The following is a 25,490-nucleotide window of genomic DNA, read 5'->3' on the forward strand; positions in this document are numbered from 1 at the left end:
ATAAACAGGTGTAGTGATATGTTGTTAATACTATAAATATATGTATATCTGTGTATTCAATGTATGTTCATTCTTTTCCGGAATTCGTTGCATCACTGTGTGGGTTGTTTATTGTTTTTGTTTTCATATAAATTGTTGATGTATTTGAAACTTTTATTTTCTTTGCAAAACCACTTAGCGTTGCTGCATAGCGTTTTGCTAATAGTAACATTCATACATACAAACATACATACATGCCGATATATTTCTCTAATATCGATTCTAACTACATACAGAAATGCAGTCGAGTTGTATAAAAAGCAATATTCTCAACAATGGGTATTTTATTGATATCACAACGCAGCATCGAACGGTCGGAATATTTTGAAAACTTTTTTTCTTGAAGGATTATTGAGTGCGGTAGAAATTCATGAGATTTCGTTAGTCACTGCTGAAGTGAATGAATTTAAAAAAAATGACAGCGGAAATACAAGAAATCAAGGCGAACGGGAAAAATCAGGAATTCAATATGAATTCGGAGATACAAAACTTTTATCGAGATAAAAGTGTTTTTCTAACGGGCGGTTCGGGATTTTTGGGAAAAGGTATTACATGTGTGCGTGTGTGTGAAATTAAAAAAAATAACAATTGGCGCGTAGGTGTTTGGCCGAGCACCTACTCCTATTTGTGGCGTGCGTCTTGATGCTTGCAAAGGGGTTTTATGCTTGCCGAGGGGCGACCGCTATTAGAAAAAACTTTTTTTCTATGATTTTGCTTTTTCATGTACGGAGATTCGAACCTACGCACTGCCGAATGATGGTCACGCACAAGCCCATTCGGCTACGGCGGCCGCGTGTGAACTTTATGAAACATTTTTATGGAACAGTGCAAAAAATGATAAATCTAAGAGAGAATTGTGTTTAAACAATAAATTCAAAATTGAGTTGTGTACATTTATAAATTAAAAAAAAAAGTGCGAAATTAAAAAAATTTGAAACAAATGTGAAAATTTAAAAGGCAAACATCAGACTGCACAAATCGATAAATATAGGAAACTATTGCCATAAAACTTAATGCACATTGAGTAAGCTGGACTAAAGCTTCGCTAGTGGTGCAATTGAGACGGTCGTCCATTTTTTGCAAGAGAACCAAACGTTTTCCCTTGAATTTACTGATGAAAAATTTAAAACTCATGACACCAAGCTAAAAACTGTAATTGCTGGATCTCGCAGACCTTTTCAGTCATGGTTAGATATTTGTAAAATGGGTCGCTTTTCATTTGAAGAAAGTTGCGAAACATAAGAAACATTTGAAAATCTAAAAATAGCCAAACGGTGCATCAATTGGCCGCTTTAACGCTGCAATTTCCCTCCATTACACTTTTTCTCGTGGTGTGTCATTAAGAATAAATGTTACACCGATCCGGAGACGATACAAGAGTTGGAACATGAACTCAAACTTGAGATTGGTGAAATAAGTGCCGAAATTTGCATAAATGTACTTGGATCATCTAAATAGAATCTACCTTTCCAATATGTGGTTTGCATCTAGATGCTCTCATACAAGTGCAGTGGGCTGTGGTCACAGAACAGAAGTTGGCTTTATGATAAACAGTTTTTATGGCAGATATCCGCTCGAAGGATTGCCACTGCCTGGTGAGGCGTGATTACTATTACAATAGAAAAAAAATGTTTTCCATTATTTGAGGTTTCCCGCGGAAGCTGTACTGGGTTCATTAAATTAATTAGCAATCGATGAAGAAATCCATTATTTTGCGTAAAATTTTTCCGCAAATGGCTTAAAACTGTTTTATAGTCCATCTTTAGCTCCTGGGAGATGCTGCGACTGTTAACATGCCGGTCAACCTCGAGTATTTCTGTGATTCTATCGATATTATCGACATTTTGTTTAACATAAAAAATGCCTGAACGGAATCGACGAAATTAAAATTGTACGTAATTACCCGTTACAGAATCGGTACTATAAACACCATTTACAATTTCGTCTTTACCAAAGTAAAATGTACAGAATATCCAACTGAATGGAAGAAACAAAAAAACAGCAAAATAATAGTTTAATGTGAAATGTCTTCTTGACCACGGACATAACTTTAAATTGTTTGATCGATGCTTTACGAGATATCGATCAGTACAGCCATCTACCGTGAAAATAATGGATTTATTTATTCCCAAACTAATATAATATAAAAAGCTACCCTCGTACATATACAGTGCGTTAAATATTTATAATACAGGAACTTGCTAACAAGTTTAGACAATTTATTCATTTTTTATTTAGTTCTAATAATTTTTTTATGAAAATATAGTTTATTTTCTCACAAAATCCTTTTTGATCAGAATTTTTACAAAAATTTAGAGTATGTAGTTTTATAGCACACTGAAATCAGTTTTATTAATTCTATTGCTTTTTGTTTTAGATATTAAAAAAAAATACTTAAAATAAGAATTGCACAAAAAAATTAAGTAGCTAAGCTTGCATTTTCTAACATTTCGTTGCAAGAATTTTTTGATATTTTGAAGGTTTTATTTTCTAAAAAATTAAAAAATTGCAAGAGGGAGAAAAGAGTTACAAGACTTCACTGGTGCGTTATGACTTCCAAGGCATTTGCCTATATGGCATTTATAGAAATCAGGAATCATGTTTCAAAGTATGGCAAAATTCATATTCCCAGCTTGGTCGAAATACAGTTTTTCTTTCGAAAGGCTTCAACAAATAAGCAATAATTTCTTATGTTTTCATTATAAAATATTGAAAATTTAGCGAGTGACAGAAAACTGTCGGAGCCGCCCCGAAAAAAAGTTGGTTTGCGGTTTTCGCAACTGAATCATCAAAAAAAAAATCAAAATGCATAAGAAAAACCAATCAAATAAGGGCGATGTTCCTCGAGGAATACCTAGAAGGATTTTTTTCGATTTTCGTAGATGTCAAAAACATCTAAAAAAATCAGCTTATTTGCTATTGTAGAAGGTAGCGCATACAGGGCCAATCATACATATTAGACTCTTGTGAACTAGACAGCTACAGTATACAAACAGACAAGCAGTGGAGCGCGTAAAGGTCAAAATAAAGATCACTCAAAATCCCATAGCAACCTGCGAAAATTAAAGAAAAAGTGGATGAGAATGGAAAACAATTAGAAGATAAAATGTAATTAATGGTTAAGACGGCTTAGTCTACGATTTCTTTAAATCCAAATCAAATTTTTGAAGTAATTGGATATAAAATAAATAACAGTTTACAACAAAAGCGCCTTTTATCTTAACATTTTCCTCTACAGCCTTAATCAAGTAAATCAAAGATTAACACTTTTCGGTGTAAAATAGGTTTTATTTAAAAACAAATATTGAGAGAAAATGATTTCTTTCTTAGATTTCTTAGCGAGTTTCTCTTACTTTTCTTAGAACATAATTAAATTATTGGTAGAAACATTCCACAAAAACAAAGGGGAAATATTTGGAATTCATCAAGTGAGAGGGAATATGGAATGAGGCAGCAAACCTTAATATTTACAGCCTCTCAAATTCCTAGGGTAGAAACAATATGCTGAAAATAAGCGAGGAGACGAAAACAAATTATATTTTTTTTTAGAAGCAGTAGTTATCTGTTGTGATTATGATTTAATTTTTAATGGACAAGTATATATATTCGGAGCCGAATTTGGCTGCTTCATTCTTTGCCTTTGAACACCTACCCAGTTGGCACATTTTAGTTGGCACAATTAGATGAAGAGCGGTAGGATACAAAATAATTTGTGTGAGTTTTTTCATATGTTTAGATCACTGAGAGGATTTTAAAAATAATGTGTTTATCACATATTAATAAGGTTTGACTATTTTATTTATTTATTTTGTAATTTCAGTTATTCTTTTATAAAAATATAGTTTAGACTACAACAAAAATCAGATAAAGCAAAATTTCGAAATTTGTATAAAATTTGTCAAAATTCGGCAAATTTTTATCCAAATTTCCAACTTTTTACTCAGAATTTTTAGAAAATTTTTTCGTGTGCCTAGATCATAGAATTATGTCACAATAAAGAGCAAGTTTTAAGTAGATTAAAAATCATATTTATTTTTGAGAATTTTTTTCGTATACGGTCTTGCGCATGGAAGAAAACACCCAGCAGAAAAAAATTGTCAAAATGCGCATTGATTAAAAACTTGTACCATTTGAAATTTGCACTTTATTATATCGAAATTTCATGGTCTATAAAACTGCATACTCAAAAATTTTTCTAAAATTTCTGAGTAAAAAGTTTGAGTTTTTACAAATTTTATACAAAGTTCGAAATTTTGCTTTATCTGGTTTTTGTTATAGTATAAACTATATTTTTGTAAAAAAATAACTGCAAATACTAAATAAATAAATAAATAGACAAAACTCATCAATATGAAGTGTGTACTTTATTTTGATGCTGATTGTATATGTTAATGGCTAAATTTTTTTAAAAGGATATTATTTGAAAAGTCCAACTTTTTTTACTACGCTAAGTTTAGTGGAAAATTTGCTCCGCTGCTCTACCTTTGGAATTAATGAAAATTGTTTATATTACCACTATATATGTAGCGACATATAGCGACGAAAACTGCATGTCTCTTCATTTCTTGAGTTTCTCAACTACCGCATAAACCATGTCCTCATTAGAAATAGATTTCTTAGAAGTTTGCACTTCCTCCTCATGGTCTATTGTGCCCTCATTGCTTTTAGTAGAAAATCTGAGCCCCACTGCATTTTAGTGAGATTAGAAAACAAAACTTTACTATTTTCAATATTAGCGGTACTTGAAATTTAGTCCACTACGCCCATGTGTGCCTTTTAATTAATCAAACGTACAATTTAAATAAATTTAAAAAATTTTTTTTGAGAAATGGAAATAACCGGCGGTCGCCGTAGCCGAATGGCCTAGGGCGTGACTACCATTCGGTAGTGCCCGAGTTAAAATCTTCGTTTTTTTTTCTAATAGCGGGTGCCCCTCAGCAAACAATGGCAATCTTCCGAGACGCAAAAAAGCTCCTCACGAAAACCATTCGCTGCTCGGAGGCACATCAAATCGTACACCACAATTAGGAGGAGGAGCTCGGTAATTACGCTTTATATAACTTTCTTTTTGCTTTTTTAAAAACTCGCCGCCCAACTTTACAGCAATGTTTTAACGTCTTTAGGCAACCGACTACTACCGATTCCCTACAATCTAAAACACTCTCCAACGTTCGTCTGTGTGTTGTATGTTTCGTCCGTCAGTGTTGACAACGCATCTAATCCCTTTAACTTTCCCTATATATATATATATATATATATATATATATAAATAGGATAATTAAAACAAACTTATTTTTATTTATTTCTTATAGTATATATCGAAAAGATATTGCGCGCTACAGAAGTAAAATGTGTTTATATATTAATTCGTCCCAAAAAGGAGCAAACAGTAGAGGACCGCATAGATGCTATGTTCAGCAATCCCGTAAGTGCTATGAATGAACTAGAATAAAAAAAGAATTAAACCTAAAGTACAAAATCACACCTTCAATTAAAACTATTTAAATTGCAGCTTTTTGCAGAGTTGAATCGCAGAAAACCATCGGCAAGAACACGCATAATACCGATTATTGGTGATTGTATTCTTCCAAACCTGGGTATCTCACCGACAGATCGACAAACCCTAATTGACAAAGTTGAAATTGTTATACACAGCGCTGCCACTGTACGTTTCAATGAGCCACTCTTCACTGCATTAGCCATAAATGTGCGTGCCACTATGGACCTATTACAATTAGCAAAAAAAATCTCCAAATTACAAGCTTTTGTTCACGTTTCTTCCGCCTTTGCGAATTGCACACTATTCCGGCTGGAGGAAGTTTACTATACAAGTGAGCTCAGCATAACCGCCGAAAATATATGCAAACTGGCGGAGTTATTAGGTCCGGAGAAAACTAATCGTATGACCGCTGAGTGGTGCGGCAAATCTCCCAATACATATACTTTTACCAAAGCTCTAGCCGAAGAGGCCGTACTCTCGCTCGGGAAGGAGTTGCCGATATGCGTCTTTCGACCTGGCATAGGTAAGATTTATTACTAACATACTCGTATATTAGAACAAAAAATATTAATCTGATCATTTGAATATTGCAGTTATACCAACCAATACCGAACCGCTAGCTGGTTGGGTGGATAATCTGTATGGTCCGATGAGCGTTTTGTTCGGCGTCGCTCGTGGTATACTTCGCGTTATCTATGTCCATCTGGATGCAAACGCGAATTTCGTGCCCGTAGATATGTGCGCTAATTTAATGTTGGCCACAGCGTGGAACACTTCGAAGACTGCGAATCAAGTGTAAGTAGTACTTTTAGATTCGTTTAACTACTTATGAGAATTCGAGTATAGTTTGTAGTCATACGCCCGGCATGATTTAGTGAATACTGCAGTGTGATGTAGCTAACCAGATAAGATACCTTCATATCTAAAACATTTCAGTTGAGAAAAGTTCGTAGAATTTATCAATACAACTGAAAATGTTTAATTCATTAATTTTTTTAATTAGTTTATTAGCTCCAAAGCAAACCCCATAGACAGGAAAAAATAGACGGAGCATGCCATGTAAGGGGAATACGAGGCTTGCCGAACGGTACTAACGATGTTTTTGGTCAAATGAACGCTTACGCGACACGATGTACGAGCCGGCCAAATGTTGTGGTGAAGAAAAAAAACACTAAACGTTTTTTCTCCAAAACTATGGCCTCTTCTGCTATACACTTCGGCTCAAATCTTCAATATGCAGACGTAATACCAAATTTTTACTGTTTGGCCTGTTGCAAGGAACTCGAAGTGGAGCACACTCAATACACCACATACTCGTAAAACTGTCAACAAAATTTTAATGCTAGAAAAACTTTGTGTGTTTCTAGTTCAATGAACCATTCATTTCACATTTCGGTCTTTAAAAGGAAGTACATTTACGTTTCCCGTATTTTCTCATGCCGCCCTAAATCAACTCTTCTAACACTTCTCTAGGTATCAGCTCTGTCATGATAACAGAACAAGAGATCCTTTAGAAGATCTCAATGAAAGACTTGATATTTTTACAGACCATCGAGAGGATGAGTAATTCCGCCACCATGAAAACAATGACAATATATAATTTAGTGAGTGCAGTGAATATTTATTCCGGACACAAAAACTACATAGTAAGACGGGCTTAAATAAAGTTTTTCCACTAGGCACAAAGATAAACAAGTGTTGATCAGCAAAGCATACCCGGCTAGAGCGGAATGAAATTCAATTATTTAAAATTTAAATGGAAATTATGATTATAAGCTCTCAAGATTATATGGAAACAGCAAAAACCCGACGTATGCCAAATAAATATAATAACAAAATTAGTAGACTATAAAACTGCCTACTCGAAATTTATGCAGAAACTCTGATTAAAAAGTTTGAAATTTCGATGAAAGTTCGCAGAATTTTTATAAATCTTGTACAAAGTTTCAAACCTTGCGTTAATTGGAATTAAATAATATATAAATAACTAGTCCAAATTTGTCAATATGTGGTGTACATTTGACGCAGACTGTATGTATAAGTACATACAACTGTGAGCATTAGGGGAATGGATTTGCATAGAAATCCAATGTTTGACTTAATGGATCGCACAGCTTATTTGAAGTAATTTTTCTGACCATGACTTTAGTCGCCTTTGTTCGAATTTGTATTTTTTTAGTCTAGTGAAAAAATATGGCATAGTATCTTTCAAAAAGAAATGTACAAATCTGCAGGGAATTGATTTTTTTGGTCGGGATAACAAACTCTTCTACATAACTGGCTTCAGTTATACTATAAGAGTAGGTCTTGGGCTTGTAGTGGAGGCGAAGAAGAAATATCAGAATACAGGTATTTTTGTCCTTAGTTTATAATTTTAATTATAATTTAATAAATAAGTAATAATAATAATAGTAATAATAAAACCAATTCCTCTTAACCACGATGGTCTTCATACTTACAAGCCGATCTATAGTTTTTAGGATCAAACTTGTTCCATGAAGTTCCAGTTATGGCAAGGAGTTAGTCGAAACTTTTGTTAGCCTTTTAACCTCGCCAACGAGCTTGTTTTTAGACCATTTTAAGATCAAAGAAGTTAACAAAAATTAGCCAATATTCCATGCACTTTGTTGAGCAAGAATGTACTCAAATTACTTCAAGGTACTGTCCAAAACGACACAGTACACTATTAGGCTTTGCCGTTACTGTTACTGTTGCTTCATCCAAAATTGCACTTCAAATATTGTCATTTTAAATGAAAATTAATTTTCTTTCAGACCCGTTAAACCGCCACCAATTTATAATTTTGTGCCTGATGAACGCAACATGTTGAAATGGGATACATATCGACGTACTCTGGAAGAACATGCACCCAACATGCCACTCACACAAATGATCTGGTATCCATTTGCAATCGTCGTTAAATCGAAATTATTATATAATATTTTGATTTTATTCTACCACATAATACCCGGCTATATCTTTGATTTCTTACTCTTACTGATGGGAAGGAAAAGAAGGTACTTGCGCCACATACATGCATATACAGTCTGTGTCAGAAGAAAAGAACCGTTTTTTTTTTTTACAACTTGAATATATATTTCGTTCTGCTTTTTACTGCGTAATAGTCACACTCAAAGGCTACGACGCTTGTGCTAGCTCAGATTAGTGTCCTTTGAAGCTTTGCCGTAAACGCAACCAAACAAAAATGAGTGAGAAGTACACGAAGCGTTTCGAGGGGGTATTTTTATGCACGCATTCGAAAGGACCTATTGAAAATGTGTGAGAAATTATGAAAACGCATCTTGCCGTAAAGCCAGTCCACGATTTAAAGCAGCTCGTGCGTCGAGTTCGCAAAATCTGGTCCTGTTTGTCGACGAGCTACGCAGAAAAGCTGATTCAAAGCCTGCCGAGAAGATGCCAGGATATACTCCAACGATGGAGACTACACGGCTTATTGAGTAATTGTGACTCGTAGTACATACTTTCATGTAAAAAAAATTTTAATATATATCTTTCATATTTTATGAATAACCGCGGTTCCTTCTTTCTGACACAGACTGTATATATATATAAGTATATATACATACATTTATTCTACAAATAATTTGCATGAATTTTAATGAAATGTACAACAATATTAGGTTAAAAAGCGATCTTAAAGCGATTGAGAAGTTAATAGAATTTTTAATTTAATTCTTAATAATTTTGCAGGAAAAATATTTTTATGGCAATCTTAAAACTATAAACGACAGGAAAACATCATCATGTTTAGGTATTTAAAGGAAGAACGAAATCGATATTGCCGATCCCGAGAATATAATTTAAAATCCAAACTATTTAAAAAAAAAATTTAATAGCTATAATTTCCAAATAATTCTCAAATTTTGTATATTTGTTTTTTTAATTATTATAAACCAGAAAAAATTAATTCCACAAACATTGCTACACTTTCCAAAAATCGGTGACCCACCTAAGAAATATTTACTCACAAAGAAAACATTTTTTTACCATCCTTATATACACTTTGCGATTGTATGTAATAATGAAACCTTCAATCAAACAAAATATGTATGTATTTTTTGGTTTTCAGAATGGTAAAACTTTATCGTAAAATTCACAAACAAACCGGCGTGCTGGATTACTTTGTTGAACATAAATTCACTTTTACCATGGAAAATACAACAAAATTATGGCATTCACTCTCTAGTCTCGATCAAAATTTATTTAATTTCGATATGTCCTCAATAAATTGGTCTGAGTACTTCTACAATTCTTTACTGGGTTTACGCCGCTACATAGGTCAGGAACAACCGGAGACTATACCAAAAGCTAAAAAGCTGTTTCTCAGGTATATGAAAATTGTGTTTTTATTTATTAAGCAAAATTATATTATATTTTATAATGCCAAACAACAACTTCTTTTTCAGACTCCTTATTTTGCATCGCATAGTTCAGCTGCTGGTCTATGGCGGCGTTTGCGGTTTGTTATCATGGACAATCCTGCGAGTTTTTCAAGCGCCCTAAGTTAGCTTAGTGGAGGTCTTAGTACCTATCATTTGTACAAAAAAGAAGCTTTTTATTCCTAATAGTTGTAGTTGTATATGTTTGCTTATGTGATAGCCATGGAAAGTTAGGGTCCAATTTGGTTTTATTTGTAATTTATAGGCTCGTGTACATAGTAAGTATGTACGAGTACATAAATATGTAAGAGGTAAAAGTGAAAATCTAATTTTAAATATTGTCCTGATTTATATGTACGGCGGTACATATTTTTAACGTAAGCTTTAATGTAAATTGTATATGAATTATTTTTAATTTTAATTTTAATTTTTATATTATAATATATTGTGTGCCGTTGCTTGTAGGGTTACCATATGACTAACTTTAAAAATCGAAAAATCAGGATAGTCGGGAGTCATGCAGACTTTTTACGCTTAAATTCTTCCATCAACTATTTTCAAAAAATAATTTTATTAGTAAATTTCAAAAAAAAGTTTAATATTTCGGCGGAAGTCTTAGTATAGGACAAGGCATAATTATGGTGAAACCACTACAACTTTGTTTTGGTGAGGCGTCCTAGTGTATATATCATATCATTTATGCAATTTATGCATATTTGTCATATACCGCTCCATTGCTAAGGAGCTGTCATTGCTAAGACAATCTAAAGCCAATTGTAAATTAAAAAAAAAATAAAACATTTATAATAAATTACGTTTTATACTTTGAATAATTCCAATTAATCGTTTTACTTTTACTTTAAAAGGGTTTTAAAAATCACATAACATTATTCTTGGAATTAAATTTAAGCTTTAAATAAATAAAAATAAAAATGAATACGACTTTTTTAAAAAAAACTCAACATTTTTAGTACTCTGAGACCAGCAAATGCATTTGGTCTAACTCTTACACTCTGTAGAACTCTTGACGATACTCCAAAAGAACTCTTCCACAACGTTTGTATGTTAAGATTGAAATCTCGTTGGATGAATATTAGGCAAGGAAGAAGATGATGAACATTCTATTGCAAATATCAGGCGTTTCGAGGGAGTTTAAAACCTTTTTCGGCAAAAAGCTGACGCCAGAGTTGTATTTTATTTATTTTATTTTTATTTACTCATTAGAAATATAATTATGGAAGGGCACTAGTAGCTAAAACTTTTTATTCATATGTACATAGAATCATTATGCAAAATTTTCGAGCATAGTTTGAGCAACTGAACACTTGACCGTTCATCAAAACCCTTAGTTTTTTCCCAGAATAGACAATCGAAATTTGATAAAATATTCCGATGATTCACAGAGCCATTTTTTAAATGAGTGATAAACAAATCGAGATATGGTGCGCAGATAAAAATTCGTTAGTAATCTTCAGAGTTTACTTAGAGCTTCAGAGTTTACTTAGAGTCGCAAAAGACGCAGACATATTACAAGATATCTAATGCAAAGAAACATAAAGGTCTAGCTCCATCTGATAACACTAAGGACCAATAGGTCTATGTGATGGCTTTGGCTGGCTGAAGAACCTAACTTAAGCTATAGCACAACGCATATCCCGATATCCTAAATTATCAGTGACAAGGTCAAGGAATGCGCTGAACTCAGAATAAATAAGCAAATCTTATGTGATGACGAGATTTAACCTACCCATTTCATCTTTTTATATATCTACGCAAACTAGCTGGTGCCAACTGCTTCGTTTGCGTATAAATATAAATAAAAAATATATTTAATAACTTTATAACTAAGCTAACATAACATTTTTGTAACGGAAAGGTAAATTATTTTTCTTTTTACAAGAATTTTTTTTATTTTTTATTCTTATTTTTTAATGTGCATACAGTTATCTGATACTGAAAAATTTGCTATCAATTTTTGGATTATGCTCTTATCGACATCAGCTGGCATGAAGTACGAGGGGTGCCTTTTATATGTCGGGATTAGAGAACAAAAACAAATTTTAATCATCGAAAATCACTTTATTGTTTTTCAAAATATTCTCCATAAAGATCTATACACTTTTGCATGCGTTTGAACCAATTGTCGAAGCACTTTTGCCACTCTGAATGAGGTACATCCAAAACATGCATTCTGAATGCCGCAACCGCTTCTTCAGTTGTCGAAAATCGTTGACCTCTCAGTTTGTTTTTTACGTACGGGAATAAACAGAAGTCATTCGGTGCCAAGTCAGGACTATACGGCGGATGACCCATTAATTCGATGTTTTGGGTGCTCAAAAATGCAGTTGTTTGAGCCGATATGTGAGAGCTCGCATTGTCCTGGTGAAGAGTGATCCGTGTTTGGCGATTGGTTTTCCTAATTTCTTGGAAGACAACTGGCAAACAAATGGTTGTGTACCACTCAGAATTTACTGTTCTGCGTTGTTCTAGTGGTACGGTTGCGACATGTCCAGTTTTTCCGAAAAAACAGGCGACCATTTGCTTGGAAGTGCTTCGTGAGCGAACAACTTTTGTTGGATTTGGCTCATCTTGACATAGACGTGTTTCGAAGCCCGGCGATCGTATTTTTTGAGCATTTCCTTCGACCAATCGACACGAGCGTTTTTTTTGAGCGATTGACAAATTGTGTGGGATCCAACGCGAACAAATTTTTTTGACAGTCAAATGTTTATGCAATATTGAATGTGTGCTGGTCCCACTAATGCCTAAGATTGTCTCAATCTCACGATAGGTCACATGACGATCTTGCAATATCAGTTCGAGCACAGCATCAATGGTTTTCGTAACAACAACTGATTTTGGACGACCTTCACGAAATTCGTCTTGGAGTGAACTACGACCACGATTGAATTCACCATACCATCGATAAACACTGGTCCTTGATGGAGCTTCATCGCCAAAAAATGAATTAAGTTCATTCATGCAATGTTGCTGAGTTAATCCACGTCGAAAGTTGTAAAAAATAATCGCACGAAAATGTTCACGATTTAATTCCATTTTTGGACCGAGATGAATCTTTTAAGTTACTGTAAACAACACAAATAGCGCTGGTATTTCAAAACGTTCTGAGTACGTAAAAGCCAAAAAAGGTCAAACTTTGCGATACAGCTGTCAGTTGCCAGATTGCAACACTAGGGTTGCCAAATCCTGAAATATAAAAGGCACCCCTCGTAAAAGCAAGGTTAGCTTAAAAAGTTATTTCTTTGGCGTTATTTTGGAATTATTTTTCTTTTCTTACGAATAAAATGACTTCTATAAAAAGTGTGGAAAAAATATTTTTGGAAGATGAAAACAAACAGCAAATTTTATGAGTACTTCAAATGCAGCGGGAAACAATGGGAAATACCTTTAATCCGTTGAAAATAGATGACACTTTGTAAAGTAACATCTTGGTTGCTAAAGATATAATCATACAAGCTTTAAATCCGCAATTTGTTTGAGCTCCTAGAAGAGGATAGTTCACGTGTTACGAGGTCGTCGGCATTGAATGAGATTCACAAACTGGCTTCGACGGTAAGACTTTTTGGTGCCACATACTATCAAATTCCTTTAAAAAAAATGTAAATATATATATATAATTGGCGCTTAAACGCTTTGTGGGTGTTTGGCTGAACTCCTCCTGCAATTTGTGGGGTGCGTCTTGATGCGATGCAGAAATGAAGGGCCCACAGTTTTACGCCGCATACGAGCGGCAGATGGTTTTTTGTGAGGAGTATTTTCATGGCAGAAATGCACTAGGTTGTTTGCTATTGTCTGCCGAGGAGCGACCGGTACTCATATATATGTATATATAATTAAAATGGCATTGAGGAGGTCGCTATAGGGTTAAATGTTCTGGCAAAGTATTCAACGGAGTATTAGATAAAATCTTTGTACAAAGAACGTAAAAATCCTCAAAGAAATAAGAAAAAAACCAACATATCCCCTTAAAATACGCAACAATACTCGGCTAACCAAAAATATTCTAGAAGATGCTCTCATAAGTTACAACCGTGCTTATACCGAAGCCTTTTCCTCATAAATGAAGTGTTTTTTGAGCTTTTGGGTGAACAATTTTTTGTTCTACGAGAACACGCTGAAAGGGGTCTAAAAATTTGATAAATTTCGTGAATTTTATGACATCTCCAGTGATAATTCGGAACCCTTTTGGATCTTTCTTTGAAACTTGCTGGCATTCTTTTTGGAGTCTTATTTGGGCACATTTTAGTTTTCTTTTTATTGGTTTTTTTGGGTCCTTTAGAGTCATCTCTGCAAATTTTTGGAATATTTTAATGTAGTGTACAGCGACATTTTCCTAAATTTTGACAATTTTTTTGTATATACATTATTTTTGCATAAAAGCATAGCTCATTGTCTAACAAAACCCATATAAATTTTTTTTCTTAAACTTTATACAAAAACTGGAAAAATTCAACAAATTTTTCATCTCAATAAAAGAATTTTATTACAATTTCTGTAAAGATTTTGGTATACAGTTTTAAGTTTATTGATACAGTAAAGTTTATTAGTACCATAAAGTACAAATTTGAAGTTGCTGAAAAATTATATAATTTTTTTTAGAGTGTGTTACAAACTTTCTCCATATAATAATAATTATATTATAGTTGTTATTATTATTATATATATATATATATATATATATATATATACTATTTCACATACGCGTGCATAGTATTGTATATATATACTATATACTATATGCATATAATTGGCGCGTGCACCTTTTTTGAGAGTTTGACCGAGCTCCTCCTCCTATTTGTGGCGTGCGTCTTGATGTTGTTCCACAAATGGAGGGAGCTTCAGTCTCAAGCCCATTCCAAATGACAGATATTTTTATGAGGAGAGTTTTTATGGCAGAAATACAATCGGAGGCTTACTATTGCCTGCCAAGAGGCGACCGCTATTAGAAAAAACTTTTTTTCATTTTGGTCTTTCTCCGAGATTTAAACCTACGTTCTCTCTGAATTCCGAATGGTAGTCAAGCACCAACCCATTCGGCTACGACGGAATGACATATATATTTTTCAAATAAAAATTTCAATCACATTCTCGTGATTTAGTAAATGAGTGAGTAGTCTAAAAGCCCGATCCCAAATGAATTCACAATTACATAGCAAATTTAAATGCTCTTTGGCCCATTTCACATACGCGTGCATAGTATTGTTCAAACATTTCTCTGTCTTGATAAATTTTTCCGTCTTGCCAAATATTTATACAAGGTGGCACAAAAATATTCACCCTATCGGAAGATTTAATTTTGAAAATAGCATCCACACGTCAGTCATATTTGACACTTGTGAATTAGACAGTTGCAGTATACAAACAGACAAGCAATGGAGCGCGTAAAGGTCAATATAAAGATTTCCATCACTCAAAATCAATTTTTTATTTAGTATGATAAAAAAGTTATTCATAAAAGAAATTGGATGATTAATTTTGCACCATCTTCTGTATATGGACTACGTGGCTTATAGTTTTATTCCCAATCCGGTAAATGGTTACCGAGTTGAAAACAGTTGACATTTTTTTATCTACCAGGATCTCCATAACGCCTAGTCTTCAAACCATTTCAATTGAGAAAAACTGTAAGCTTTTATATAAGAAGGCAACAAGTAGAAACAACGATTAAAAAAATATGTATCTCTGCATTAAACTTATTTGTTCAATTAAACGTGAGATAAAAGTGGAGGTAATAAGATACTTTTTAATAGTAAGGATACTTTTAAATCCTTATTGCAAAATTTTTAGCTTTAGCAATTGGAGCAGCTTGAGAAATAAAGGACTTGCACTCATATTTCATTTACTGCTTCTTTTACTACATCCTTATAGCATTGGCAGATGGCGTCGTTGATCCAGATTTCCGGGGCAGTTAATCTGATTAAAATTGGTGATAGACGGTTGTTAGGCGGACTAGCGAACAGCTGTTGTCAGTAAAAGATGGACCGCCTGCAACAAATACGGGTATTAGCTGTCCTGATACTAAAAAATAATTATTTATTTTAAAAAATCTTAAATTGCATTTCTCAAACTGCTCCGAAATATGAATACCAGTATATTTATATAAAGGATTTTCCAGTAACAGATGTTATTTAAATGTATAAAAGGCTATCGATTTTTTATGGCCGGAATTGGATGGTATTGATATGGACAACGTTTATTTTCAACAAGACGGCACTACGTGCCGCACAAGCAACGAAACCATTGATCTTTTACGGAAAAAGTTTCCGGACCGTGTTATCTCTCGAAGAGGTGATCACAATTGGCCACCGATATCTTGTGATTTAACACCTTTTGACTTTTTTCTTTGGGGTCACGTAAAAGAGAAGGTTTAGGGAGTTCGTGAGGCTATAGAGGGCAACCACTTTGCAATTCGGTTATGGAAAACTTCATGAAAAGGTTATTGTTCTGAAAGCATGGTCGTGGTGGTCATTTGCCTGATGTTGTTTTCCAATATTAACGGCATATCTTCCTCTTGATAATGAAATAAACATCCGACCATTTATATTAAAAAATAACATTTTTCTTTGAATATCAAAATAACACCCCTGTTCGTTTCTCCATATAATAATAATTATAATTGTAAATAATTTATATATATAGGGCCCGCCATCTATCGTTACGGATTTGAACTAGGTATTATTTGAAGAATGGTAACACTTAGCTGTCATCTAATTTGACAGAAAATTAGTTTTATTCTTCCGCTGAACGAAAATTGTTGTGTATACGCTCAAAGAACGCTGGGAAATATTGCGACATTACTTTGAAAATGATGGTAATGTTGCAGAATGTGTACGAAAATTACGTACGGCAATGGGAAGAAAAAAAGCACCGCATGAAGCGTATGTGCGTTACTTTGCGAAAAAGTAAAAGAAACTGGGTTGCTTATTGACAAACCAACGCGTGACCCACCAAAAACCGTGCGTACACCCGAAAATATTGCTGCTGTGGCCGAGAGTGTTCGTGAATCACCAGGAACATGAGTTCACCGTCGTTCTCAACAATTGGACATTTCGGAGACATCATTGAGAAGAATTTTGCGTAAAAACCTTGGTATGACGCCGTACAAAGTCCATATGAATGAAGTTGTGTTCCATCATTAACCGGAAGGATTGTACTTCAAAATAAAAAAAACAGTTTGGAAAAATATTGAGTAGTTTCTTTTTTATAGCATTTTCAATTCCGTAAAGTTATATGGCGGACCCTGTATATGCATATAATTGGCGCGTGCACCTTTTTTGGGTATTTGGCCGAGCTCCTCCTCCTATTTGTGGCGTGCGTCTTGATGTTGTTCCACAAATGGAGGGGCCTACAGTTTCAAGCCGACTCCGAACGGTAGATATTTTTATGAGGAGCTTTTTCATGGCAGAAATACACTCGGAGGTTAGCCATTGCCTGCCTAGCTGTGAGGGCAATCTTTCTTGTTCTTCCTTTTAAAAGTTTGATTATTTTTCGTTCACAATAAATATTAATAGTCGTTTTCGGCAGCGTTGCCATCGAAAATGCTTCTAATCCGGTTAAATTATGAAAACTAGGTCTAGCGGTTGATCCGGATTAGTTGAAATTAATTAATAAATCCTAATTAAGTCGTTAATCCCGATTAATGCCACTGCCTGTCTATGCTATTATACTTTTTCACAGCCGGATCATGTCAAAAGCACTTTCCCCTTTGATTTTTGGACCCCTCAGGATATCAAATTTGCTAGACTGTTTGCTCATCCATGTAAAAGTTCATAGTTGGTATTTTTTTTTGTTCTATTCAATCGTTTCATTTCAAATATGCTAAAGTATATGCCATTTAATTATGTAAATGCACCACGCGAAAGAAAAAATGCATAAATCAATAAGTTCCAATAGTTTAGTTCATTAACTGCGGGTATAAACTATAAAACTTTTCAGTAGGCTCATTCAGTCTCTTTAGTGATCGCTAATCGTTAAGCAAGTCGTGAAATCTTTTGCATCGGTCGAACAAAATGTTGTCGGACATACAAAACTTTTACCGGAATAAAACCGTTTTTGTGACAGGAGGCACTGGCTTTATGGGAATAGGTACAGTGTTTGAAAATAATTAATCACAATGACAAAAATATTATATTCTCTCAGGAAATATGTGGAAAAGTGGTAATGAATATAAGAAATCAAGAGTTTATGCAGCCTGTGTAAAAGGAATTATTTTGGCATGCAAATTTCTAATATACAAATACAGTAAAATGGACGTTCTGAGTTGTGGGTTTCTGTTCTAAGTGCACTTAATAAATTATTTTAAATCATGCACATATTTTGAAGGAGTAGGAAAGAGTTTACAATACAAATTTTACCCGCTACTAGAAAAAGTCTGCTAAGACTTCAAAAGTGAAACTGAAATAGTGACACGTGGGAGCTAACGTTTAATTTTCCCACATATTATGGAAAACCCCTTCGCTTTATGAATACAGCTAAACTTAAGGTATGTTCTGGCATGACAAAGAAAGTATAGAAAGTCTACATATATTCGAGTGCCTAACAAACTGAAGATTTGAGAAAGTAATCCAAAAGCGGGTAATTATGTGTCTGTGGACTTTTTGAAAGTAATTTCTTGTTTCCGAAAAATGATTTGTAGGTTAATTTTTTGAAATTTCATTTTGACTGCGCCACTGCGATAGTCACGACAAGCGACGAATTGTTATGATATTAAGGATGTTAAAAAAATACCCCTAATGTTGCACGATGAACTCTCCAGCTAACGCATGGGCCTAATGGGTCATTCATATACAAAACGAAGTTGTGCATATCCGAAAAGCGCAAACCATTTCACGAAGTTAGTTCAAATTTTTTTTAGTATTCCCTCAGAAATTTTTCAATTTACAGAATAAAAATCAACTTTTTAAAATTAGTCACATCTTCAAAATCGTTGAATATATTGATCGCCGACATCTACATATTTTATAAAACATTGAATATTCCATTAAAAAAAAAATGTGAAAGAAAATATTCGAAAAAACGCATTGTTTTCAGCTTTGTGAAACAAATATTTTCTAAAAACAAATATTCTCATAAAAAACAAATATTTTCTTAAAAAGTAGCACCTCGTGACAAATTATTTTTTATACTTAATATATTTTGAGGTGCTGACCACGAAAAGTACTTTAATTTATTTTTCCGGAGATGTGTTTTCGAGAAAAAGGCAAAAATATATTTTTTGTTTAAATTTAAAAAATAAGGACATTTGGAATATTTTTAGAAAGTTTTTCATTTTTATTCATTATTTTTAGTTGACAAACTTTGTGAAACAAAAAATTATAAGCGTTTATTCTAACAATAATGGAAATAAAAATAAATAAATAAAATCATTTCGAAAGTGTAAAGCAAGAGACGGTCAAAATCGGAAAAAAATACAAAAGCTACGGCAAATTAAATACAAGTGCCTATCTAAATGTTTGCCACATTCACTCTTTGCCACCAGACAAATATTGAATAAGGATTAAATATTTGACAGATTTTCTGCTATATCTGGAAAACACTTTATTGTAGTAATAAATACAACTCTTTTTCGTGTCCAGAGACGCCAAACTAGACTAATTTAACGAAGCACTTTTTTCATATAATACCCTAGTTTGCCTTATTAATAAAAACATATATTATAAGAAAAAGAGGAGGAAAGAATAGTGCAATTATTGAAGATCGTCCAAACATACCAAATACTCGAATAGCGTATAAGGCGCACGAGGAATGCTTTATTACTATGATACTTTAGTTTTGCACAGAAAAATATTCTTGAAAAAAATAATACTGGGGAAATTTAGGTAAAGAAGTATAAAAATGTATATTTAGACTCTGTAGGAAGTATAAAACTCAGAGGGAGTTTTCAGAGATATATAAAACGGTTATTTGGTCGAGCTCCTGCTCGAACTCACGGTATGCGTCTTGATGTTGTTCCTCAAATAGAGTGACCTACAGATAGATTTTTATGAAAGCTTTTTTTACGGCACACTTGAAGGCTTGCCATTGCCTGCCGTGGAGCGTCCTCTATTAGAAAAAAATATTTTCTATCATTTTGGTGTTTCGTATCCACACTCGATCTCGAACCCGAGCGCAACTGAATGGCGGTGAGGCACCGCCGTAAGTAATAAAGTGTGCAGATATACAGTGACCTTAACCCGAGCTTATTAGCGTACTTGTTTTAGAAAATCATTACTCGCGGCGTGTCATAAACAATCCGAGCAAAAAGTAAATTTTCTCCGACACTCCAATCAAATTTGCAAGTGTTCTTCCACCTCAATAAGGAAAACTAACAGCATGCATCAGCTGATAAAGCGGTTCAAAATAGCCAGCTACGATATTAGAACAAGTGTGGTCTGGATACAATTAATCAAAAATATTAAGCAATATTTTTAAGTAGTGAGATGCAATTTGCATTTCTTTTTTGACATCAGGCCTTTCGTACTGGATGAACGGTACGGCTGCGAAAGGATACTAACAAATAAACAAACAAGCATTCATAGATATAGCCCATGCTGCCCTTTTATGAGCTTAAGGGAACCCGGTGGTCTAGAGCACGAAAATTTTACGGTCTTACCGTTTTTTTGCCATTAAAAATTAAAAAATGATATTTCAACTTTTCTTGTTTATTACTAAATCAATTGAGCATAAAATTTTTGTTTTTTTTTTGTTTTATTTTATACACAATATTTATATAAAAATCGGACCCTGACGGCGTAGGTGATTTCGAGACTTCTTCTCATTTGAAACACAAAATTGAAGAATATTCTTAATCAGAAAGAGTGCGGTTATGGCTGGAACTAGAACAAATCAAAAAACAGCGCACTTTTAAAAAAAATTTCGTAAAATCGGGTATTATTTCACTCGTTTAGTGTAAAATAGCCATACATGTTGTGAACACCATATTCAAATTTCAAGTGATTCGGTTGATTTTTTTTTTCCATCCCCGCCGTGCCGAAAAAATCGTTTCGAAATAAATTAGTTTAAAGTTTGAGGTACAGAGGCGCGCGGACTGCCCCCTACCTAGTTAATGAGCTGTAGAAGCTATAATATTGGGTATTTCCACATGAAAATTTCACGGCATATTCCTAAGATACTAAACTTTCGAAATATTGAAAATAATCGATTTTTTTTAATTTCTAGACCACCGGTCTCCTTAAGGCTTTCTAAAAATCAAATAAATAATTTGAAACTGAAACTTATCAATTTTGTTGGTAAAGGGTTAAAGCGCTTTGTAAAATCTTTATTTGTAAGCAACAATTTAATTTATTGTGTGGATTTCGCTCGACGCACGGAAGATGGTTGCGCATTTCGCTAATTGATTAAAGTATCGCTTCATTAACAACGCAATTTATAATATATGTACAATTAGTATGACATTGCTGCACAAGGCTAAATTGCCTACTTGAGTTTATTAACAATTCAAAAATAAGAAGCCTAAGGTGGCCTTTTGAACATAACTTAACATAAAGTAAACAGTATGTATGTTCTTAGGTTGGTTAAAAAGTAAGAAAGCACAACATAAGGAGCGTGAAATTGTATATGCATTTTTTTTACATTGTAATATCGCTCAATCAATATGCTTTTTCTAATGATTCTTCAATAATTTCATACTATCTCTGTATTGATTTTGCGAAAGCCCTTCGAAAAGGCAAACAATCTGCTCTTTTGTTAAAACTTCCACAATTTTTTTAAGAAATTATGTTTTTAATAAACCTTTCGAAACAGAGAATTTAATCACTGCACACTGCAATATTCGACTCTTTCCATTGCAATAAAATACACGACCAAGTCAACTTCAAATAGCTTGTAAGGAAAGAATTAATTGACAGATCGAAATAAAATTATTTTTGTTTTCAAACAAAAAATGTAATAATAAAATGGGGCATGATTCAATTATTAAAGGTTTGCTCACTAGTGACATTTGATTTTTGACACTCCCTTACAAAAGGTTGTATTTAAACGCTCCCTTGCAAAAGGTTGTATGTAAAAAATTAAATCCTTTTTGGGAAAAATGGTAGCAAAATAGTATTTTGTTACTTAAATGGAAACAAACTGTGAACGGTTTAAAAAATAAATTTTAATTAATATTTGAATGTAAATAATGGTATAGATAGAAGTGATTAGCGGAAATTGCCAAGTCTAATATTAAAACAAAAAATTATTTCACATGATCCAAGATTTTATTTTGTGAAATAATTTTTAAATTTAAAACCAATCGCGAAGTTTCGCCAATATGAAACAATTTTGTTAAAAATAAATAAATAATTGGCACCTACAATTCTGTTAGGTGTTTCGCCGAGATCCTCCTCCTATTTGTAGCGCGCGTTCCATAATTGGAAGGCCCTACAGTTTTAAGCCGGTTCCGGTAGATGGTTTTTTATGAGAAGCTCTTTCATACTGGAACTGTGCTTTTCTAAGCCTCCTTTGGACACTTCATCCATCCATAGAAAGGTGGGTTCATTTATAATGAGGTATGCAATGTAATCGATTGCGTCGGGACTATTCAATAATTCTCCCTGCTTTAACTCTTTAGCAAACGCCAGCACTTTGCAAAACATGAGTTCCGTTTAAATCACCACATCATAAGAAATAAATTCTCGAAATTCTTCTAAATTCTCCATCTCGATCTCGGATTGCGTCAAATACTCTATCATGTCCTGACTTAAGCGGTATGTATTCCATGTCGTACTACCATAGTCCTGAACATACCGATGACAACTCTTGAGCGAGTTGTTGCTCGTAAGCAGTCCATTTTGAAAATGAAATGTTTTTTCTACAAATTTTACTTTTCCTCCACTTTTAGTCAAAATTTCTAGAGCTAGCAACCCAGTGTCTTGCTAAGGGAGCCGATTTGTCAAGAGGGAATGAGAAAGCTGCTTACTGAGCAAACCTTTTAGTATTGAATCATGAAAATGGGGTACAAATCTTTATTGCGCTACTCATTACTTTTGTTTTTATTTCCATACGAATTATAAACTTAACAGTGGCATTCTCTCGTGACATACCGTGAGTAAAAATCGTCATCGTCTAACTCGCATGGGTTGAAGTTCTATACCGCCTTTAGGGCCATAGCAAACCCCTAGCCGAACGGGTTGGTGCGTGATTATCATTTGGAAGTGTGCAGGTTCGAAAGGCCGCACACGAATAACCAGTTTTTCTAATGGCGGTCGCAGCCTCTAATGGCTCGTGCCGCATCAAACTTCTGAATGTATTTCTGTCATGAAAAAGCTCCTCATAAAAAACGGTTCAGAGCCGGTGGAAAATTACACTGTGGTACAAAAAAAAAAGTTGCAAAAAAACTTTGGATCGGACATGGTGAGGGTTGTAGCTTATGAAAAACTGAAAATAATGGTATAGTTGAAATTTCCAATACACCCCCAAAATCTCATTTTATGGCCATAAAACCGTTTTTCAGTAGGTTGATATGAACAATCACTCCTAACTTCGCCAATTTCCATCCGATTTCGAATTTGCTTTTTTAGTTCGAAAGAACAAAAACAAGCCTTTTTGACAGTGTGTTAACATTTTTTCTGAAATGACAACTGACGAGACTGTAGACGGAAGTATTTGGAATTTTTTTATTTTTTCTCTATTTTTTCGACTTTGACATAATTTTTACGATATTATCCGATATTGAGGATTTTTTTTAGTACACTACTGTTATAGTAAATTTAATTTTACGTCAAATGAGCTATATTTGACTGTAATTGAATTAAAATTAATAGAGTTGTGCGAGTTTTAAGATTTTTTGTTTTTTTTTTTACTAATTTGGAATGTTGGTATAGCTTACGCTAAATGGGAATAAGGACGTGTTTTGATGCGTTATTATAGATACGTAATATTTATTGGAGTATATATGAATACATAAGAGTACACTGTACTGCATACAACAGAACTGGTTAGAACTTACGAAAATATCTGACATATTATAGCACATTTTTTTCAATAGAAATATGGAAAAGCTCCCAAGTGTGCCAAAGTTCACACTGTACATTGATTAACAAAAGAAGTTTGTTATTATAATTTAACCTTATTAAAACGTCAAAGTTTTATTGTTTGTTTCATTGAAATTCAAAAGATATAAATCAAAACGTTGCCAGAAAAGTCAAATTTCTCAATATTCTCCGATGATATGGCATCATCAGCTTTATCATAAACCAGATGATTGTTATTTTTGTAAAACGGACGTAAACGGTCATCATTATAAAACTCGAAAGCACATAAAGTATGCTGATGTTGCAACTGTTAAGAACCCCGTAGTCTTGGACGATATGATTGACTCAACTGCAGGTCATGAACTGAAGGAAGTTCAACTCATTGCTGATGATGATCAAACTGATAACAATAAACCTGATGATGAAGAGTACTTTCCGTCTGGTTCTAAGTTTTCAGAACGAGACATTGTATCAAATTCAGATTTTCAGGATCTTTCTCGTGATTTACTTCTATCGGGAAGACAATCTGAAATGCTCGCTTCTCGATTTAAACAATGGAATTTAGTTGATGACGACTTCAGATGAATGATGATGATCGAATTCTTACAGAGAAGTATTCAAAACTGATGAAGAGAATGACACATGTACCGTACCATACTAAACTCCAAAGGGCCGTTTCCAATGCATTTTTAAGTTTGGAACCAGTGCCGTTGTGTACTGCACCGTACCATACCGTACAGTGCTGCACTACACAATACTCCAATAAATATTATGCGTTTATAATGACACTTGTTATTATTTTCATGCTTCGAAACGCATACCAAATCTCGTAGTAAAAAAAGAAAAAATCTTAAAACCCACACAACTCTATTAATTTTAATTCAATTACAGTCAAATATAGCTCATTCGACGCAAAATTAAATTTGCTATAACAGTAGTGTACTAAAAAAAATCCTCAATATCGGATAATATCGTAAAAATTATGTCAAAGTCGAAAAAATAGAGAAAAAATAAAAAAATTCCAAATACTTCCGTCTACAGTCTCGTCAGTTGTCATTTCAGAAAAAATGTTAACACACTGTCAAAAAGGCTTGTTTTTGTTCTTTCGAACTAAAAAAGCAAATTCGAAATCGGATGGAAATTGGCGAAGTTAGGAGTGATTGTTCATATCAACCTACTGAAAAACGGTTTTATGGCCATAAAATGAGATTTTGGGGGTGTATTGGAAATTTCAACTATACCATTATTTTCAGTTTTTCATAAGCTACAACCCTCACCATGTCCGATCCAAAGTTTTTTTGCAACTTTTTTTTTTGTACCACAGTGTTATAGGTCACTCCATTTTATGGAAAGCATGAAGATGCACACCGAAAATACGAGAATGAGCTTGGTCAAACACTCAAAAAAGAGTGTAAACACCAATTACACTTATGTATAATTCTATAACCCGAGCTAGAGCGTTAGTTGCCTCCTACGGGTTTTTCTCATATATGAAATAAAAGGGCACTTGAAAACAAAAGAAATATTCGTATAGTTTACATTGCGTCCAAAGTTTTATTTTTTATACAAAATCTTTAA

At 33.7% G+C, this 25,490-nt stretch overlaps 1 protein-coding gene across 1 annotated transcript in view; it reads left to right on the top strand.

The window, feature by feature from the left end:
- Positions 1-343: 343 nt before the first annotated feature.
- LOC129236674 (uncharacterized) overlaps positions 344-25,490 on the top strand; it is a 29,485-nt gene continuing 4,338 nt past the window's right edge. The window contains exons 1-8 of the mRNA XM_054870929.1: positions 344-584; positions 5,352-5,464; positions 5,552-6,062; positions 6,133-6,334; positions 8,314-8,556; positions 9,630-9,887; positions 9,967-10,060; positions 17,949-18,045. Coding sequence (XP_054726904.1) covers positions 440-584; positions 5,352-5,464; positions 5,552-6,062; positions 6,133-6,334; positions 8,314-8,556; positions 9,630-9,887; positions 9,967-10,060; positions 17,949-18,045 — 1,663 coding nt within the window. The 5' untranslated portion in view covers positions 344-439. The remainder of the gene's footprint in view (positions 585-5,351; positions 5,465-5,551; positions 6,063-6,132; positions 6,335-8,313; positions 8,557-9,629; positions 9,888-9,966; positions 10,061-17,948; positions 18,046-25,490) is intronic.

This window comes from Anastrepha obliqua, chromosome 1 (genome assembly GCF_027943255.1).
Source record: "Anastrepha obliqua isolate idAnaObli1 chromosome 1, idAnaObli1_1.0, whole genome shotgun sequence".
Taxonomy (NCBI): Eukaryota; Metazoa; Arthropoda; class Insecta; order Diptera; family Tephritidae; genus Anastrepha; species Anastrepha obliqua.